The sequence below is a fragment of the Clinocottus analis genome, unplaced genomic scaffold, assembly GCF_023055335.1.
Source record: "Clinocottus analis isolate CAN_PGR_092001 unplaced genomic scaffold, fCliAna1.0.p SCAF_6, whole genome shotgun sequence".
In the NCBI taxonomy this organism is placed as follows: Eukaryota; Metazoa; Chordata; class Actinopteri; order Perciformes; family Cottidae; genus Clinocottus; species Clinocottus analis.
In genome coordinates this window covers 20,674,626-20,693,311 of record NW_027176218.1, presented here as the reverse complement: position 1 = coordinate 20,693,311, position 18,686 = coordinate 20,674,626, and the positions used below count along the sequence as shown (strand labels likewise).

The 18,686-nt window shown below is 42.6% G+C and overlaps 2 protein-coding genes across 2 annotated transcripts in view; both read left to right on the top strand.

Moving 5' to 3' along the window:
* Nucleotides 1-1,120, top strand: part of LOC137803768 (cytochrome P450 2D28-like) — a 5,816-nt gene extending 4,696 nt beyond the window's left edge. The window contains exons 8-9 of the mRNA XM_068602488.1: nucleotides 697-838; nucleotides 915-1,120. Coding sequence (XP_068458589.1) covers nucleotides 697-838; nucleotides 915-1,120 — 348 coding nt within the window. The remainder of the gene's footprint in view (nucleotides 1-696; nucleotides 839-914) is intronic.
* A 2,396-nt stretch (nucleotides 1,121-3,516) lies between these two features.
* hsf4 (heat shock transcription factor 4) lies at nucleotides 3,517-18,347 on the top strand. The gene is made up of 12 exons (XM_068603773.1): nucleotides 3,517-3,642; nucleotides 5,881-5,989; nucleotides 6,113-6,240; nucleotides 7,459-7,583; nucleotides 10,004-10,079; nucleotides 10,408-10,475; nucleotides 12,592-12,691; nucleotides 13,710-13,825; nucleotides 14,014-14,259; nucleotides 14,927-15,044; nucleotides 15,169-15,234; nucleotides 18,288-18,347. The coding sequence occupies exons 1-12, from the start codon at nucleotides 3,517-3,519 to the stop codon at nucleotides 18,345-18,347; spliced, it is 1,338 nt and encodes a 445-aa protein (XP_068459874.1).
* Nucleotides 18,348-18,686: the final 339 nt, after the last annotated feature.

Genomic DNA, 18,686 nt, shown 5'->3' with positions numbered 1-18,686 from the left:
CCCTTTGCTGCATGTCCTCCTCTCTCTCCGACAGTGAGAGACAGACAAGGAAGGCAGCGGCTTCCCTGTGTGTCTCTCTTATTGTCAGAGAAAGCATACTAATACCCTGCTGATGCCCGTCCTCTCTCCCTCTTCCGCTGACATGGACTGTGGCGATTTGGATCGTGGTCCATGCGTATACTACTCATCATATGAATACTTTCTGTCGTAATGTCACATGACATCTATTGTTTCTGTCCATCCTGGAGAGGGATCCTCCTCTGTTGCTCTCCATCAGGTTTCTTCCCTTTTTTTTCCCAGTGAAAGGGGTTTTAATATCTTTATTTGGGGAGTTGTTCCTGAGCCGATGTGAGGTCCTGGCACAGGGATGTCATGTGTACAGATTGTAAAGCCCCCAAGGCAAATCTTGTAGTTGTGATTTTGGGCTATACAAAATAAACTGAATTAAATACATGCCAAAATAAAGTGCAAAAAGAAGAGCATGTGCCTTAGAGCTTCTGTCCCATATTTATTTTCTGTCACAACTCTCGCTAAGGAACATTTATAAAGGTAGATTAGACCTTGATGGATTGCCATTGATTGGAGGCACTTGTTTTACATGTAACTGATACACACAGGTCACCCGATGTGACAGCACAGGAAACAAGGTCTACCATCGAGTCAAAGTATTTTTTGGATTCTTTGTATATTCTCCAGGGAACCGTTGTCATCCCCAACCTTTCCTCACTGCTGAAGGAGGAGGGACAGTGGAAATCCCCCCTTGAATTCAACCCTGAAAACTTTCTCAATGAGAAGGGGGAGTTCGTGAAGCCCGAGGCCTTCATGCCCTTCTCTGCTGGTGAGGGAAAGGGTTTTACATTCATATAGATTGACGGATTGATTGACTAAAAACGTGAACATGTTTTGACCCGCAGGTCCTCGTACGTGTCTTGGAGAGGGTCTGGCTCGCATGGAGCTCTTCCTCATCATAGTGACGCTGCTAAGGAGGTTCAAGTTTGTGTGGCCTGAGGATGCTGGAGAGCCAGACTACACGATGGTTTTTGGGACAACCCAGACCCCCAAACCTTATTATATGAATGTCGAAGACAGAAAAACTGTCCTAAGACAAAAGTTACCTTGATACTATAGGTATTACTCTTTCGGTATCTCACAATTTGATTTTGATACATAAGGGTCAAGATTAAAATCAAAATCTTTTCCTGTTTCGAAATACATTCCTCATTTATTAGGCCTACGTCGAGGTTTTCATTTTAGGATCGACCCCAGTCCGCCATGTGCCAATAAAGGTGGTGCGGATAATTATGACATGAAAGCAAAACATAAGATTGTGGAGGTTTTACAGTTAAAAAGATTACAAACACACAAATCCAGTCTAATATGGAGCGAACAGCTGAAAGGTACATGGTTACCTGACATAGTATAATTATAATATAATAACACTAATCTAGGGTCTTTTGTAGAGAGAAAAAACTTTTAGAAATCGATATTTGGCAGTTGCATATTGATTCAGAATCTTTGGCGATAAATGTCACGGTTTTAAACATTACACAAAATTTCAACTCATAGAAATGAAATCAGTTGTTTTTTAAGCTTTACCAATATTTTCATATGTATAATGGATACGCAACTCTATGTGAAAGGGGTCACTTATGGTGACAAACCCACAGAGGGGTTCACTAACTCTGCTCCTCCCTCGGCATTACGGCTCTTTATCTCTGTCATTGAACCCAAATGTTTGTGAGGAACAAGTTGTATTTAAAACCATAAACAATTTGTTTCTACTGCCTCCAAGTGGCCAAAGAAATTATAGAAACTACTGTGACGTTTATTCAATGCAACAAAGCTGCTAATTGCAGTCATCATGTAGTTTACAGAATGTTAATTATGTCTTATATCTAATCAGATTAAACTATGAACTCTGAAGTATTTTTTCCATCTATCACTGATAAATGAACAGACAGACTTTCAGCAGTATTATACTGCACTGTTTATTTTTTTGCCAGTATACAATTTAAATCACAAAATGATATACATTTAAATCAAATATATTGTCACCTTCTCAACAAAGAACGTAAATCCTCCCCTTTGGTTTTCTTTTTTTTCGTGAGCAAGCGGAAATTTTGTCGTGACGGTGGCACTAGAGGAAAGGTCACGTCACCAACGTCACTGTGGGGCCTATACATGCTGTTTGAGACCTAAATCAGAGGAATATATTCATTGAGTATTCTTAAACTTGTAAGTTATAGCACTCATCCTCTATTTAACCTTTTGGAAACCATGCGAAAATCCTCCTGCTCCCATTTTAAGTCCCAGCATGCCCCATTCAGACAGTCTTTTGGCGTAAAATACACCACTTTTCCATTTCTGAACCAAACAACACAGTTTTTTTGACTGAAACTCCTTCCTAACAGACCAAGTCTTTGTTTTATTGTGATGTTTGTTGCAGCTCCCGATTCTTTATTCCCTAATCTTTCCCAAAAGGTGTCTTATTGACCGCTCCAGGAGGCATTTTGAGGGAATCTAGCTCACATCATGCTGGATGTTCATAGTTATGATCTAAATAATAAAAGTGATTTTTTTTTTTGTGGATATACATTTTTTTCCCAAGACTTTGCTGAACAAATACATACAATAAACACAAGTATTGGAAGTAATTTGGGGTTCCTACGACAACTCAAACACAGGGAAAAACACTGAAACGCAGGGAAAAGGAGGTCTGGAGCCAACGATGGTTCCACAGTTTTCAACGGGTTAACCACAAAAATGAACCGACATTGAGAGACACTATAACCAGTGTATTTCCTGTACTGCACAAACAGTACAGTATGTCTACTTTCTACGTCAAGACATGTTTGATGTCTGTGGGTGGACAGAAATGAGATGGGACCCTTTCTACCTGGCACACAGGTGCACTGGACCCGACACTACACACTTTAACCAGGTAGCCTTCTGTCTGCTGCACAGTGGTGTATTATTGGAGCTTTTGTGTGGATGCTGTATTGTTTTACTGGGCGGTCTCTTGGTTGTCAGCGGGAGGCCTGGGGGTAATGGGGGCCGGGGGGGGGGCGGGGAGGTGGGGGGGGCTTGAATGCTGTGTGTGTGTGTGTGTGTCCGTGTGCTGACATGGACCTTCTGTGATGACATTCAGTTAGATGACTGGTGTGGCAGGGAGGACAGAGAGAGAGAGAAGAGCAGAAGAGAAAAAGAAACTGTAAGAGCTGCCGGATTAAATGACAACATTTTGAACAGAAAAAGAGAAATTGAAAATCCGAGACCAGGTGAGAGCGTGTCCACAAGTACAGAGACAGTTGGACCGAATGAAATGGAATCAAAGAGACTGAGACAAACCTGGGATTATCAGTAGCGGATCTTCAGAAGTGGAGTTTCCCAAACATGGACTAGGAGTCTGGGAGTCTGCATACACACACACACACGCACACACACACCCTTTCTACTCACACACACACACATTTGGTTCCCTGTTGTGAGCCGTCTCGGTAGTGGACAGGTGTCAGCATGCAGGAGTCTCCGGGTGCCGTGGGTGTGGATGGCAGCTACGCCAGCAACGTCCCAGCCTTCCTCACCAAGCTGTGGACCCTGGTGGAGGATCCAGATACCAACCACCTCATCTGCTGGAGCGCTGTGAGTCCGTCCTCAGGACTTTGCTGTACATCACACTGTCGTTATTCTGTGAGGAATGTCATTTCAGTTCCCCAAACATGTCCGCCAAACCATCCTGGTCTTCCTTGGTGAACACACCTTAGTGCGAGTGTTCATCATCTGCCTGGTGTTCTCTCGGCACTGATATGACCTTTTTTTCACACGACGTGAGCAGAAAAACATTGATGAAAATGATATTGAGCTTGTTTCTTTGTATGTGGTTTGTTAAAGAGAGATAAAGAAGGTCTTATTCGTCTTTTATATTTAAATATGCGACTTCCGGGTACACAACGGCAAACGTAAACAAAAACAAGCCTTGACAATCTGTTTTTTCTTTGGAAAGTGTACACACAATTTTTTTTTTTTACATTTATACGGAGAAGATAACTTTCAGATGTTGGTACTGTAACTAGCTCTCAAACAACATAGCAACACATTTTGACATTTAGCTAGTTTAGATTTAGCTACTCTATATTTTTTTCATTAAACACTTGATGTGGCCTTCTGGTTGATGGTATAACGCAGCATTAGTGGACGGAGGAAGCCCACAAAGTGGTGGAGGAAGAACGTAGATCCTGAACTTCAGTACAAGTATCAAGGCCGTCAAAGTCTTTCAGTAAACAAGCAGAAGGATTATCGGCTATCAAGTAGAATAAAAAGTGGATTATATATTATGATACATGAAATTGTTGCAGATGCATTCATGTGTACTGTTAAGGTGAAGCTAGTTTAACTTTATGTTACACTAATAAGCCACCGTAATGCCTGCATACATGAAAATCCATTCAAATAAAACTTGTGTCAGGTTGTCTGACTTCATTTAGAAGAGGATTATTTATTTTTATTACTGAAAGTTTTATCGGGGGCTTTCTTTGGTGTTAAAAGTGTATTATGGGTCTCACCCTTTTACATTGTGCTATCATTAGCATGTTTGACCTTTAACCCACAGAAGAGCAGCAACGTCTTTGGTTCTGTGTGCAAATAGAAGTGCTTCATCATTGTTTGATCCTTTTAAAAAGATATATAATTTTTTCGCCAGTTAAATGTGACGACATTGTCCATATCCAAACAGAGACATACGTGGGTTTCAACTGGGTTTTCTCTGTTTGTCCTCACGGGGATGAGTTGTGCAGGATTCATGTGTATGCTTCACTGATCAACAGGAAGAGGACAGCTTCTCTGTTCTTCTTTGTTGGGAGACAAACATTTAGACAGATGCTCTTCAGTCCCATGACATCTGCAGTTAGAGCGTGCACCATCAGCTGTTGCATTGTCAGTCTATTAGTAGTCAAGAGAGCAACATACATAGTAACAGCAACGTCGCATTAGAAATGTCTGAACTTTATGAATTTCACACCTGTTGTGCAAATGGCTTGTACTTACCCTCAATGTAAAGTATTTACAACACTCACTTTACACAATGCTGCTTTTCAGTGAAAAAACAAAGCCGCTAGTTGCTTAGAAGAATACATCGTTGGGAGAGAGAGGATGACTCATCACACAGAGAGAGGGAGAGAGAGAGAGAGGGAGAGAGCGAGAGTTTGTTTGATTGGCTGACTGAGATAAATTTGGCTGCTGATGAATAATTCCTGTGCTCTGGGAAAAATAGATTACCTCCTTACAGAAATAATTTTAGGAGTAAGGTAGCATTACTACGATGACAAACTCAAGTCACATGGTTTCTGGCAACTTCCATACAATTAAAAATGTTTTCACTCGCATCACATATCATTAGAGCATCAGAGAGATTTGTATGTCACCGTACATTTAGTGTTGATGAACAAATAAAATGGCTGCAGAAGTGCTCCTCAGGATCCAAACAGCGTGAAAAAAAAGGTGTTTCTGAATTCATGCAGATTAATAAATAGCAAAAAAAAAATTCCGAAGCCAAACGTTTCTGCTTTGTGTTCAGAAATTCAGCATTTCTGGTATATTTAAATCCCCCATTGGTATAGAAGTTACAACTCTTATCCTGTTTTGGGATTATGAGTCAGATTTTCTGAACCAATATTTATGATAACAAAATGCATCATTTACTGAGAGGTTTAATAGTAGCTATATTAATAGTACCAGATAACCAGATAGGTTGTTTTGTTGATTGTAAAGTCAAATCTATCATCAGAAGGGACTTCCTCCAGCATTACTTTGATTGCATTGACCGGCTCTGTCTGGTCTGTCTTGACTAAAGATTGAGTTTTTTCTGACTATTCTCTATTTCAGTCTGGGACCAGTTTCCATGTGTTTGACCAGGGACGCTTTGCCAAAGAAGTCCTGCCAAAGTACTTTAAACACAATAATATGGCGAGCTTTGTTCGACAGCTCAACATGTGTGAGTAGCCGACACGTCTCTTCTTGTCTTCTCTGCTCTCAATGACAGAAGGCACTGACACTTTGTGTGTGTCTCTCTGTGTGTGTCTGTGTGTGTGTGTGTGTCTAACATGTATGTGTCTAGATGGTTTCCGTAAGGTGGTGAACATTGAGCAGAGCGGCCTGGTGAAGCCGGAGAGAGACGACACAGAGTTCCAACATCTGTATTTCCTCCAGGGACATGAACACATGCTGGAGCACATCAAGAGGAAGGTATGGACACACACACACACACGCACACACACACATATGCATACACGCACACACAGATGCATACACATACAATGTCTTAAAACAAACTTGTCAGAATGAATCAAAATATTGTAACAGGATTTATATTTATAGAGTCTAAAAGTCTTGAGTTTGGAAAAACACATTTACACAGCTGTAATGAAAACCTGTGGAATTACTTTGCTTGCATTTGAATCGTAAATCTCCATGATGTGCTTCATTGTAATCAGGAGAAATGCATCATCTATAAAAAGTGGAATTTTGGACAGGAAACGTAGGATATGAGAGCGATGAGAGACACACTCACCATCGCGGTGGCTCAGTATTAGCCCTTTACCACTCAGTCTATTCGGTAGCGTCCCTGGTAATTCCCTTGTGGATTTCATAGAGATGTATGTAAGTGCAATTGATTTTGTTGAGCAGAAGTTTATGGATTTTCCTTTCCTTTCCCTTCTTTCTTTTCTTTTTTTTCACTTGAATCACTTTTTACAATTTTCAGGTCAGCTGAGAACATTACTCATCTTTTCCCTTGTGTACAGTCCATTTCCTCCAGCGTTGTTCATGGATCCCTGCTTTGATCCTTAGAAAAAAAGAGTGCATTTTTCCATAAAGTACATCTCCTCTACAATGTCCAGCCAGTGTCCTGGGCTTGGAAGGTCACTTTTTGACCCTTTTTACTTGCGAATCAGGATTTTAAAGCAGTAGATGTCCTTCTTTTGAATTATGTCGCCATGTATCAGCCCGAGGTACACAATCCATGGCTCCCTGGAAATCCTGTAGCATAATATCTGAATAACTCTGTCCTGGAATGTTTGTATTTTTAAACATGTCCAGAAAATGTGTGAGTGGTTGGCATTCATCTGCTCACACTTCTGCAGCATGCCTGCTCTTTTCCCGATTGTTTATGTTTTGTGTGCGGTGTAATGAAAAAGCGGATTAAGTTCTTCCAACCAAATTCTCTCCATCTTTTAGAGCTAGTGGAAGTTTGTTGCGTTATACACATGGAATGCCAATCACTCTTAATGCTCAGTTCTACTTCCCATTTCAGTTTTACACAAGTGGATAGAGCATCTGGAGCCGCGCTGCTAGTGTGGCCAAAACCTCCACTGACTTTCTCTGCTCACAGGCATCACAGTGAATGTGTGGTTGCGTGTGCTGTTCCTGAGTACGTTAACCAATCAGAATGTGCTGTGTGTTCAGGTGTCCATAGTGAAGAGTGAGGAGACCAAAGTGCGTCAGGAGGACCTCAGCAAACTGCTCTATGAAGTGCAGCTTCTCCGAACACAGCAGGACAACATGGAGTGCCAGATGCAGGACATGAAACAGTGAGTATAGAGATGGTGTGTGTGTGTGTGTGTGTGTGTGTGTGTGTGTGTGTGTGTGTGTGTGTGTGTGTACCATGATCCCCCCCCCCCCCCACACACACACACACACAAGTTGACACCCTTCAGAAAGGGTGGGTCCCACCAGGCTGGTACCAGTCAGTGGTCCCCATGAGGAAATACAAATATGAATGTGTGTGTGTGTGTGTGTGTGTGTGTGTGTGTGTGTGTGTGTGTGTGTGTGTGTGTGTGTGTGTGTGTGTGTGTGTGTGTACCATGACCCCACAAGTCGACACCCTTCAGAAATGGTGGGTCCCACCGGGCTGGTACCAGTCAGTGGTCCCCATGAAGTAATACAAACATGTATGTGTGTGTGTACCATGATCCCACAAGACTGTTCCACTCCATGTAAAGCAGTCAAAAGTCTCATGTTCAATTTGTGTTTGTGTATTGATCGATAACCGCTAATCCATTTACGTATTTACTGCAAAGTTAGCCCGTTGTACCAAATTGACTGACACAAATCCTGCATCAGTCCACTTTTTTGAGGCCCGTCTTGTAGGTAGACCTTAAGTCTCGTTTTAACCCTTGTATGGTGTTTGGATCCCGTTTTAATTCAAAACAAAAATAATATGATTCACTATTTTTTTCAAACTAATTTTCTGCGAAGAACCTATATCAGACAAAATTTTCATGGACCGCACACCGTAGCCCCCCTACCCGTACATATTTATATTACATACAATGTGTTTGGGTCCACTGGACCCGGGCGCAAATAAAAGTGTGGAAATTGTTTACCTGAATTAAATTATTAACCATCTATGCTGTTTATATTGCTTCTAATGTGGATGAAGAAAACATCTGTTGATTATTTTTGTTTAATTGTGTTGAATTAAAATCCCCAAAATACAGCAGGTCCAACAGACCCACAACACACCTGCTGAGTAAAAAAAAAAATTAACACCATACAAGGGTTAAGACGTGGATTATTTAGGTTCATATTTTATTGAGGTTGAATTACACTGCAGGTAACTACAGGTATCATTCGGTATTACTGGTTGGACACAAACCAGTGTGAACTTATGTAAATGAGAATTCACTGGACAGTAATATGAGCTATATGCAGTCAGCATGACATTTTTTTACAAACAAGCCTCAAAAAACCCCGTTTATGAAAAACATATTTCAGGGGGTAAATGGGAGAAGAGCAGTTGACCTGTCTGTTATTCCTCTTGCTAAATTGGAACAAATCATCCAGTGAATGAACTGACATTTTCTCTCGAGGCCATTGTTGCTGAAAATAGCTGCCGTGTGTCTATTGTGAGGTGAAGCTGCTTTGTGCTCTGCATTGTTTGCGAATGCGAGGAGAGAATGTTCACCTGCTCACCTGACCAACGCACACACATGCACACACCAATAAGGACCTTCTCAGAAAGGACGACCAGGTGTGTGCACGTGCACATGTACAGCCATGGATGCAGGCGTGGACAACGCTCTCTCAAAATATTCCACCACAGACCTTCATCTTTAGCATTTTGTGCACACATGGAGCTAATTCTCCATTTCTTAAAAAAAGTACAATAACTGTGAGGCTCTTCATCACATGTGCACCTCCTTGGAGTGACAAGAGAACTAAAATTGGTAGAATATAGGCCGAATATAGACTCTATATAGTGGTGTCTGACATAAATAAAATATGGCTGATTGTGACAACCAATGCCCGATTGGTCCTCCAGCAGCTGTACGTTCTGCGCGTGCTGGTTCTTCTAATATAAATGTGTAGTCTTTTAAAAAATAGGCACCTTAAAAAACATGTGTGTTTGCTTGAAAATGAGTCTGGGTCATTATATCTGGGCCAAAACACAACGATTTGCATGACATGTTGATCGTATTGATCTTCTAGAGTGCCGGGTTAACGGGGAACTACAGATCGAAGGCCTTAGGGAGTTGTATCAAGCATGTTGTACCATAATACACCTGCATCTCTGATCAAACTGTTGTTGTAGTTGCATTGTGGGTAATATAGGTGACAGGTTTTGCCGTGGAATAAACACAACCATAAGTCTGGTTCTGCTGCGTCACAAGACAAAATAACTTTTGTTGGAGTTATCTTTTAGGGTTTGGGTTATTAGTGACACTGAACAGGGCGACATCTTTATTAAAAACATCCTTTCGAAGTCAAGACCAAAATTGTGAGAAGGAAAATATTTGGAGGCAATAAAAACAAACTATATTCAGGTTAACTAGCTTGTGATTTTTAACAAGGTGAAAAGGAATCTAAGGAAGCCCAGTTCCACCACAAAAATAAGTCATAATTATAGCTTTTACAATAAATGAAAAAAAAAAAGCATGATTTAGTTTTCTGTGTTTCTTCTTTTGCTTTGCACCTCCTCCCGCTGACATCTTCCTCCTCCTGTGTGCAGGCAGAACGAGGTGCTGTGGAGAGAGGTGGTCTCACTGAGGCAGAATCACACACAGCAACAGAAAGTCATGAACAAGGTCAGTCTACGTGTGAAACATGAAATATATATTTAACAGATCAGATGAATCTTTTGTTCAACCCTACGCCAAAAAGGAACTTGTTTTTTTATACAATAATTATTAAATCAAAGTAATGTCTGTTCTTTATTGTGTATAATATAGAATCCAAAAGGTTAAATGTGTTATAGACATTTCATATGAATATTTTTCTATGAAATGGATTACAGGTAACACAGCTTAACTCCCTTTTCCTGCCTTTATGTTTCAAGCAGGAACCAGTGTGTCAGAGGGTGTGCATATGTGTGAGGATGCTGATTCATGCTGAGCCTTTTTCTCTCTTTGCCAGCTGATTCAGTTTCTGTTCAGCCAGATGCAGTCCAACACACCCAGCACTGTGGGCCTGAAGAGAAAGCTGTGAGTACATGCACGCGTGAGCGCACACACACACACACACACACACACACACACAGTGGAGAAGTCAACAAAAGTGAGACAAACAGGGCCACAGTGCAGCAGAGGGAAGGGCTGGCTCAGCTGACAAACTGAACAATCTAACTCAACGAGCGCTGTGAATGGAGACAAGTGCTGAATCAGTCACACACACACACACACACACACACGCACGCACACACACAGTGAAGGCAGAGTGGAGTGCATGACCCTGCTACAGCCTGTGTGTAAAACGCTGGTTCAGCTTTGCTGCTGAGTGTGAACAAGGCCGCCATGAGAAAGGAAAGGCCCGCTGGAACACAAAAGTGCTTTAGAAACGTGTATTTTAGTGTCAGTGTGCTGGCTAACAACAGTTGAAATTTTCGGCCCCGTGTTTTAATGGTAGTCATCGTCATGTGAGGCCTCCTGGCTTTCATAATCTCTCTGAGTGTCCGCCATCTGTGTTTGACGTCAACCCGCTCTCATCTGTTACTCACGCCTTCACTCTCCCCTCATGAATTACTGTCACATCTGCAAGTGCTCGGAAAAGATTTAGCTCAGACTGGGACGACCGACCTGAGCTCGCTTTAATTGAACCAAAGGGTTAACGCTGTTGAAGCACCCTCAGTCTCTACAGCCTCTCTGTAAGAGGCTGTAGTTGCTCTAAGTATAAAGTATAATGTTGACCGTCTTCGTTTCGGAGATTAGCATGCTAACGTTGTAAAGTTTAAAGCTGGTGGAAGTGTTATTGGGGAAAACAAATGCACTGTTCCTGAGCCGTGCTGCTTGTGAGGCTGAAAGTCGGCCCTGAAACTCAATGCATGTGGACCGACAACAAACTTGTCTCTGAAGGCTTAGTGTGTAAGATTGAATGACATCTAGTGGTGTGTAGGAGATTGCAATCAACCACACACCCCTCTGCTCGCCCCTCCCTTTCCACGCAGCGTTGGAGAATCACGGTGGCCTTCAGGGAGTTATCTTCAGGATTTAATACAATTTGGAGCTCCTCTTATCAATACTCTGCTTTCTACATTACTAAATAGTTGCTTTTAAAACATGTATACCATTTTAAAAAACAGGATTAAAAGGTGTATTAAAATACATCTAAACAACATGTTAAATGTTGATAAAAACCAATAACACTATAAATAAAGTGTATAAAGAATGAAGTTAGTGTCATTCTTCCTGTTCTCTGTCCACCTGGTTGCTTTGTCTCAGCCAGCAGAGAAGTTCACCAAAAGAAAAGCTTTTGGCCAGTTGTGCGTGCTTTTAAGTTTCACTGTTGTTGACATGTTCCTCGATGTATTAATAAGGTATTGGCTTTTTACTCGCCCATATGTCATCATTTCAATTTGAAGAAAAGTAGTGATATTTGACATTTTCACTGTATTCCACCAGATTCAACCATTTTCACATTGTGTGTGTGTGTGTGTGTGTGTGTGTGTGTGTGTGTGTGTGTGTGTGTGTGTGTGTGTGTGTGTGTGTGTTATCATTTTTAAACCAACATCTGATTTATCAATGTGAACATTAATTGTGAAAACTGGTTTTCATGGAAGTCAATGAGGTATTTTTGGCCACGAAGGTTTCCAGAGGAAGTATTTGACCCTGCAAAAAAATACTTATGGAATCAAATCAATTTTGTTGTTAATCTTTGACATTTCCAAGACTCTAATCACCACCAAAACCCCATCACCCTACTATTTATTATATGGAGAATAATCCAACTTGAAACCCATATGGGCAAACACAGGCGAGGCCACCGTGGAAACTGCGGACAAACCCACCTGGGACCCTTATCTGCAGCCCAAATGTAAACCTCATGGCCCCACATGGACCTGCTGGCTGCGATGTTACTTTACACATACAGTACCATTCAGCATTAGCATATAATAAACAGCAGTTCAGCGGGGAAGTCACATGCACGAGACAAAATCTAACATTTGCACCATTCAGCAACTTCATTCATATTCAAAATGAATAAATGCTTCCACTGCAACAGCTCCTATCTATTCATTTGTTACACTCTGATGATGAATGCCTGCTGCGTGTCGCCGTTATGAGTCAAGATTGGTAACTGATTGAAAACTAATGTTCCCTCCAGGCCCCTGATGTTGGACGATGGCTCTCCCAGCCCTCCTGCCTCCAAGTTCAGCCATAGTCACCCGATGGAGCCCATGCATGAGCCTTTCTACATCCAGTCGGTGAGAATATATGACAGTAATCCCGAAAGTCCAGCGAACAAGCCTTTGTGTTTTTTATTTTTGAAATAATTTTGGCCTTTGTTATACGTTTGCTAACATAAATCTGTGGATGTATTGCTGCTCTGCCACCTTTGTCAATGACACATTTGGCTGGGAACCATACAAGTAAGCCACTGTGCTGCTGAGCCACATTCAGCACAAATGGTACTGGCAGGCTCATGCAGTAAACATCAACTTTGAAGTTAATGGCTGGCCTTCCTAAGTGCTTGGCCATGTTGGGATTTTAAATGGATCTATCGGTTGATTTACCACACACCATTCCTAATATAGAAGCTATCCTTCAGCAGGTCAAGACATTTATCTTAATCTGTTCCCCTTAATCTGTTCCTCAAACATTGCAACGAGGATCGTATGCAGACATTGTTATTCTTGAACCCCTGCCACCGGTTTAGCTATTACGTAACATCTCCACGAGAGGGAAGCAGTGTGCATTCACAGTTTTTGGAGGGCCATGACGTGAGCTGTGTGTATGTAAGAAGGGAAACATACTGCCCTACGAATCTCACCAGCTGGCTTTGCCGTGACTCTTTTGTCTCGGCTGTGCTTCTCTGTGGATGTGCAGTAAGTGTGACAGCGGCTTTTATAGCCCAGATATGAGACACAGTAAAGTTATTGCTTCCTGGGCCGCTCTACAAATCCAGGATGCAGTTACTGCGGTTTGCCTTGGTTTATAACTCTAATTGTGTAGACGTAGTTACATTTTTGTGTCCTGGAAATACATTTCTGTGCCATATTAATTTCATATGGTGAAATGTAATGTTTATTGACTCTGGTGTTTTGTCGGGCAGTTTAAGCCTGTGAATCTGAAATGTCAAATTACCAGCAATGTATGAATTCGAAATGAGCGACACAGTGGGCCCAAAGATCAGATTGGTTTGGAAAATATATAATTTACGAGAGGAGTTTAAAGCCGAACGCCAAACCCACATCCCAGTCACCTCCCCTTCTTCTTCCGCAGCCATCCAGTGACACGGCCTCTTGCTCTAGTGGGCTGACAGGAGGACCGATTATATCCGACGTCACTGACATGTCTCAGGCGAGTATGGCCCTCCAGATGCAGCCCGATGAGACCAGGTGAGTGATGCAATACAGCATCACTAGTCCCCATTGTCAAAGTAACCTTCATAATTAGCTCATTTGCATCATCAAACAACCATTTTCTTTGTCATTGCGCAAGAGATCACGGTTACTGGATCGCACGAGGAAAAGTGTAACATGAAAACTCCAAAATGTGTTGTCACAGTATTTGACTCCACCGACAGGGAGAAGTGCATGATGCTTATCAAAGAGGAGCCTGTGAGTCCGGGAGTGAGAGGAGGAGCAGGAGGAGGAGGAGGGAAAGGAGGCAGTGCGGGAGGAGGAGAGGCCGTAGCGTTGGCCTCCTCCTGCGAGGTGTGCTCTTCAGAGCCGCCTGTCCTCCCCGTCGCCATGGTCCAGTCGGTTCTGGAAGGAAGAGGCTCCGTGGCCTCGATGGTGGAGAGGAGGAGTAAGAGACCGGCCCTGGAGAGGTGAGCGCTCACACGAGATCGCGTGGACCAGCGGTTCTCAAACTGTGGGGCGCGGAGGTGTTACGGGTGGGGCGCGGGGGGAGCAGCAGATTCTTACTTTATTAATCCCACAGTGGGGGGATTATTCTCTGCATGTCACCATCCTTAGTGATGAAGGAGCTTTGTGCTGCTGTGAAGCTCTGGGGCTTCAGTGCCTTGCTCAAGGGCACTTCAACATGAAACTATGGGGAGAAAACAGGGATCCAACCGGCTTCCTTGGTAATTTTTTTGCCAAATATGAGTTATTTTTTGCACATATATAACTTTATTTGCATTGTTTTAACAAAGTGATTTCACATGTTATTAGTTTTTGTCAGATGGAGCAATCTGGTTTACTTGAAAGGGATTTACATTTTATTTAATCTATTAATTAAAAAAACATGGATGGAGGAGTTTCAAAAAGTTGGACCATTTTGTTCCCATGTTGTCGGGGCGGTGGGGCCCGAACATTTTGCTTCCTCCAAAGTGGGGCGTGGCAGAAGAAGTTTGAGAACCACTGGCCGTGTGTGGACACACAAAGAGAACGCAAGGGACTCACACACAGACATTTGCATGGACACAAAACTAATGCAAGTAGTGCGCAAGTGACCATACGTGTTTGTGCGTTTGTGTGTGTGCGTGTGCTTAGAGTGGAGGTTTCCGATGCAGTGGAGAACGTGGATATGAGCCTGGAGGAGCTGCAGCAGCTGCTGCTCAGGAGCCACCAGCAGAGCAGTGTGGAAGCCGGGACCAGCGCTGTTCTGGATGTCAGTAGATCTATCTGGACAGAAACACACCGACAACTCATTCACCTGCATTCAACTGTGTCTGGATCGGTGTCTGTCTCTGCTTGTACCGCTCACTCTCGTTTCTCTCTGTCTCCCTCTGTAGCCCTTCAGTTTAAGCCTTCCTCTGACTGAGTGGAACTTCACAGAGATGGAGTCCAACCTCAAATCAGTAAGTCATGTAGTGTGAGGGCTGTATACGGCCGAGTGGGAGATATTTTCCGACTCAGAAGTGACTGCCCGCTTTTATCATCGTGTGATGGCAGCTTCTCTACTTCACTACATTGCTGCAATCCCAAAATGTATGAATATAAATCCTTACTCATTACTTTGCTTCTTGCAAGTTTATTTTTACAATACAGATTTTTCTCTTACGACCAAAACAGTCAGCTGAAAGTTGCCAAAACACTTTCTAAAGCCGAAGGGAGGCACAGATTTAAGGGGTTAAGGCCTTTGTGGGTTCGTCGCTGCGAGTAAATAGAAATTCAACCAGTGGCGGGCCTGAACAGAATCACAAAGTTAGAGCTATTTTATTATTCAATAATAATATTTTTTCCCTATTAGCTTTTTGTTGTCATTGCACAGCTCCTGTCTTCATCTGTTGCTCTGCTTCCAGTGCAACTTGTTTTTTTTTATGTCTCTCTGGAAGAAGAGCGTCTCGAGGCCTTCGAGCTGGCCTTTGCAGATTAAAGTACGTGGGGATGTTGTTGCGATTGTCATAATCTATAACCAATCAGATCTTTAGCTTGACAAGATGGCCGTATTCTTTGACGTGTCAGGGCCTGCGAGGTGGCCTGGAAGTACGTCTCCATTAACATGCGCTGTGATTGGTCAGTGGGCCAGCGTGACTTTAGTCAACAGAAAGCTAGCTAGCTGCTAGCAGAACTCAGTAGGAGTAAGAAGAGTTCAGACTGAAACATAAGAGAAGTTCGGACATTTTTTTGTGTTTTGCTTGGTGTTCTTTTAAAACTTAATGGCTGAACGAGGAGGAGAAACGGACTTGGTGGCGGATTTAATGACGACGCCTTCCTCACGGAGGATTACGGACCCGTTACTGGGACTGAAGCGCACCGATAAACTGTACAACCGCCTCATTGCACTGTTTAACAAAGAGAGAAGAGACTTGTCTTTAAGTCAACAGTGTTTTCTCATGTTTTGTTATAGCTTAATGTGAATTTGTTCTCGTTCATGCGGGCTACACTCATCGTCCGTTAATGACGCCGCATACCGTTATGCGCATATTTATGTGAACGATATCAGAGGCCCAAGTAGGAAATACACGGCCCGCCACTAAGTTCAACGTTAGCCTCACAAAGTCATCTCCCTGGAATGTGTGCTTGCATGTATTAGCGCTGTGCCGGACAACCATGCAATGTTTTGTCAAAGCGCTCTGCTGTGCCAACACACTGGTCTTATGGAAGTGAATGAGGGTGCGGCGCTTTTTGATGCAGTGTTAGCGTCGGCATGGACACAGCCTTAGGCCATCAACAAAGAGGCCTGTCTGATCCGCTGATTGCATAAATACAATACTATTGAAACAACACTAACACCAGTGACAAATGGAGATGTGCCACCAGGTGGAGCCTTCCTGTTGAACGACAATAGTGATTCACAAACGTGTGTGATGCTGATGGTGAAGATCAAATGGTCCAATGTGACTCTTGGATTCAGGATCTGCCTGCCCTACTACCCTCTTTTTGCCTGCTAAACCTCTATGCTAGCAAAGTAATCAATAATGGCATTGAAGTCCAATTTTCTGGTCACCTTGTATCGCACAGACAGGATTGTGAGGCAGTTCAATCTGTCTTGACACTTTGTGAGACTTAAATAGTCTTTCATGCGGCTCACCTTGTGAGCGGCACAGCCGGAGGCAGAGTACAAAACAGCCTTATATAGCATGGAGCGCCTCTCTCAAACTGCTTAGCATCTGCACTTTAAAGATTGCATTTAACAGCAGAAGTAGAGATTAGTTCGGTGGGGAGTTGGTGCCATGAAGTGATAAATAAATTATAAACTGTTTTCAAATCATTGAAGACTTGTTTGCCTGATAAGCAATGTGGAATGGGTCCTGTTCAGTGGCCCTGAATGTCAAGCAGCGTTCCCTAAATGAAGTTGAAATCACGGTTCAGGCTGCTGCGACATCTAATGCTGTGTTGCAAAACACAATCGCTAGACTCTCTTGAACTCCTCTTCACCAGCCTCTTTACGAGAATGTCCTCTTTCTTTTTGTCTCTCAACGGTGCTGCTAATGACCTCATCTCGTTAGGCCTTCTCGTCTGCTTCGGCCTCCCGACTGGACGATTAGCCCCACAAAATATCCCAACCAGGAGACTCCAAGAAGTCACCCAAGCCACCTGGTCGCCAAGAAATAGTTTCAGACCATAACCTCTCTGTGACACCACAAATTGTAATTTTCACATAAGATAATAGAAAATAATTCACTTTTTTATCCATCATCCAGAGCCATAGTTAGTTAGTTTTATACTACTCGCAGTTATCTCAGACTCCTGCAGGTTTTTCCACTTCCAGTCAGTCTGGGTGCGCATTGATGGTCCTGGTTCTGTGAATGTATTCTGTGCCATTTACCCACAGACATTCAGTTACCATGTTAAGGACCCTCTGCAGTACTTGAACATGTTTTTCAGTCGCTCATGAGGGAACATCTAATATGAGAGGCAGTACAGTGCATTGGTGCTTTCACAGATTTTCTTCCAGTCCTATTACCTCTTCCCCCATCCTTTATACACGAAAATATTGCTCAAGAAATAACCTTCCTAATGCGAGAGGATGTGGCGGATCAAAAGAAAAGGAGCAAAATCAATGTATGTTGATGTATACATGACATCTAAAGGCAAGTTTGTGATTTGGGGCTACACAAAATACAGTGTGACATTGAATTGATGTGCTTTGGGAAAATAACCATCCAGTCTTTGTGGGTTGGAATCATCAATGGTTAAATTACCAGATGACCAAAACCAGGGCTCACCTTCTAAATTCGTAAGAAAGTGGAGCAACAATCGTTGTCGAGAGAGTTGCATTTCATATTGCTGCTACGTGTGTTGACAGCCAAGCTTCTGTGTGAAGTGACAGGACTTTAACCACCACATTACTATTCAATTCTGCTGAATAAACAACCAACATGTTGGATAATATATCCAATGCTCTATCTATTGGTATGACTATAAGTATTATGGTATTAAATGTGTCTGTGTGTTTTTTACACAGTACATGTTCCAGAACCAGGAAGCGGAGGCTTTTCCAGCTTCTGGCTGTGAGGATCAATAATCCATCTGAGCTGTGGACTGTCTTTTCTCAAATGAAAGGTAATGATCCTGTGACTTAATTTGTTGGTGAGGCGGTCAGTTTTTCAAGAGGATATAAGATGTAAGCAGGATGCAAAACACGAGGGGTCTCGGGGCTTCCTGTCCTCTTGAGTGACGCTTGAGACGCCCTCAAAGCGTTAAGAGCAAGTTCTCTGGAAACATCTTTTTAAACGTATTTGTTACTTCACTAAAAGCGTGCATGTTCACCTGTATTTATTATTCAAATTGCTAAATATTTATTCACAAATACAGAATTAGAGAACTCTTGTGAGTTAAGCCGCTGAAAACTGTGGAACCAATT

Coding starts and splice junctions, on each gene's coding strand:
- hsf4 (XM_068603773.1), top strand. CDS start 3,517: ATGCAGGAGTCTCCGGGTGCCGTGGGTGTGGATGGCAGCTACGCCAGC. Junction 15,045..15,168: donor GGACCAGCGCTGTTCTGGAT/GTCAGTAGATCT, acceptor CTCCCTCTGTAG/CCCTTCAGTTTAAGCCTTCC. Junction 15,235..18,287: donor TGGAGTCCAACCTCAAATCA/GTAAGTCATGTA, acceptor TTTTTTACACAG/TACATGTTCCAGAACCAGGA.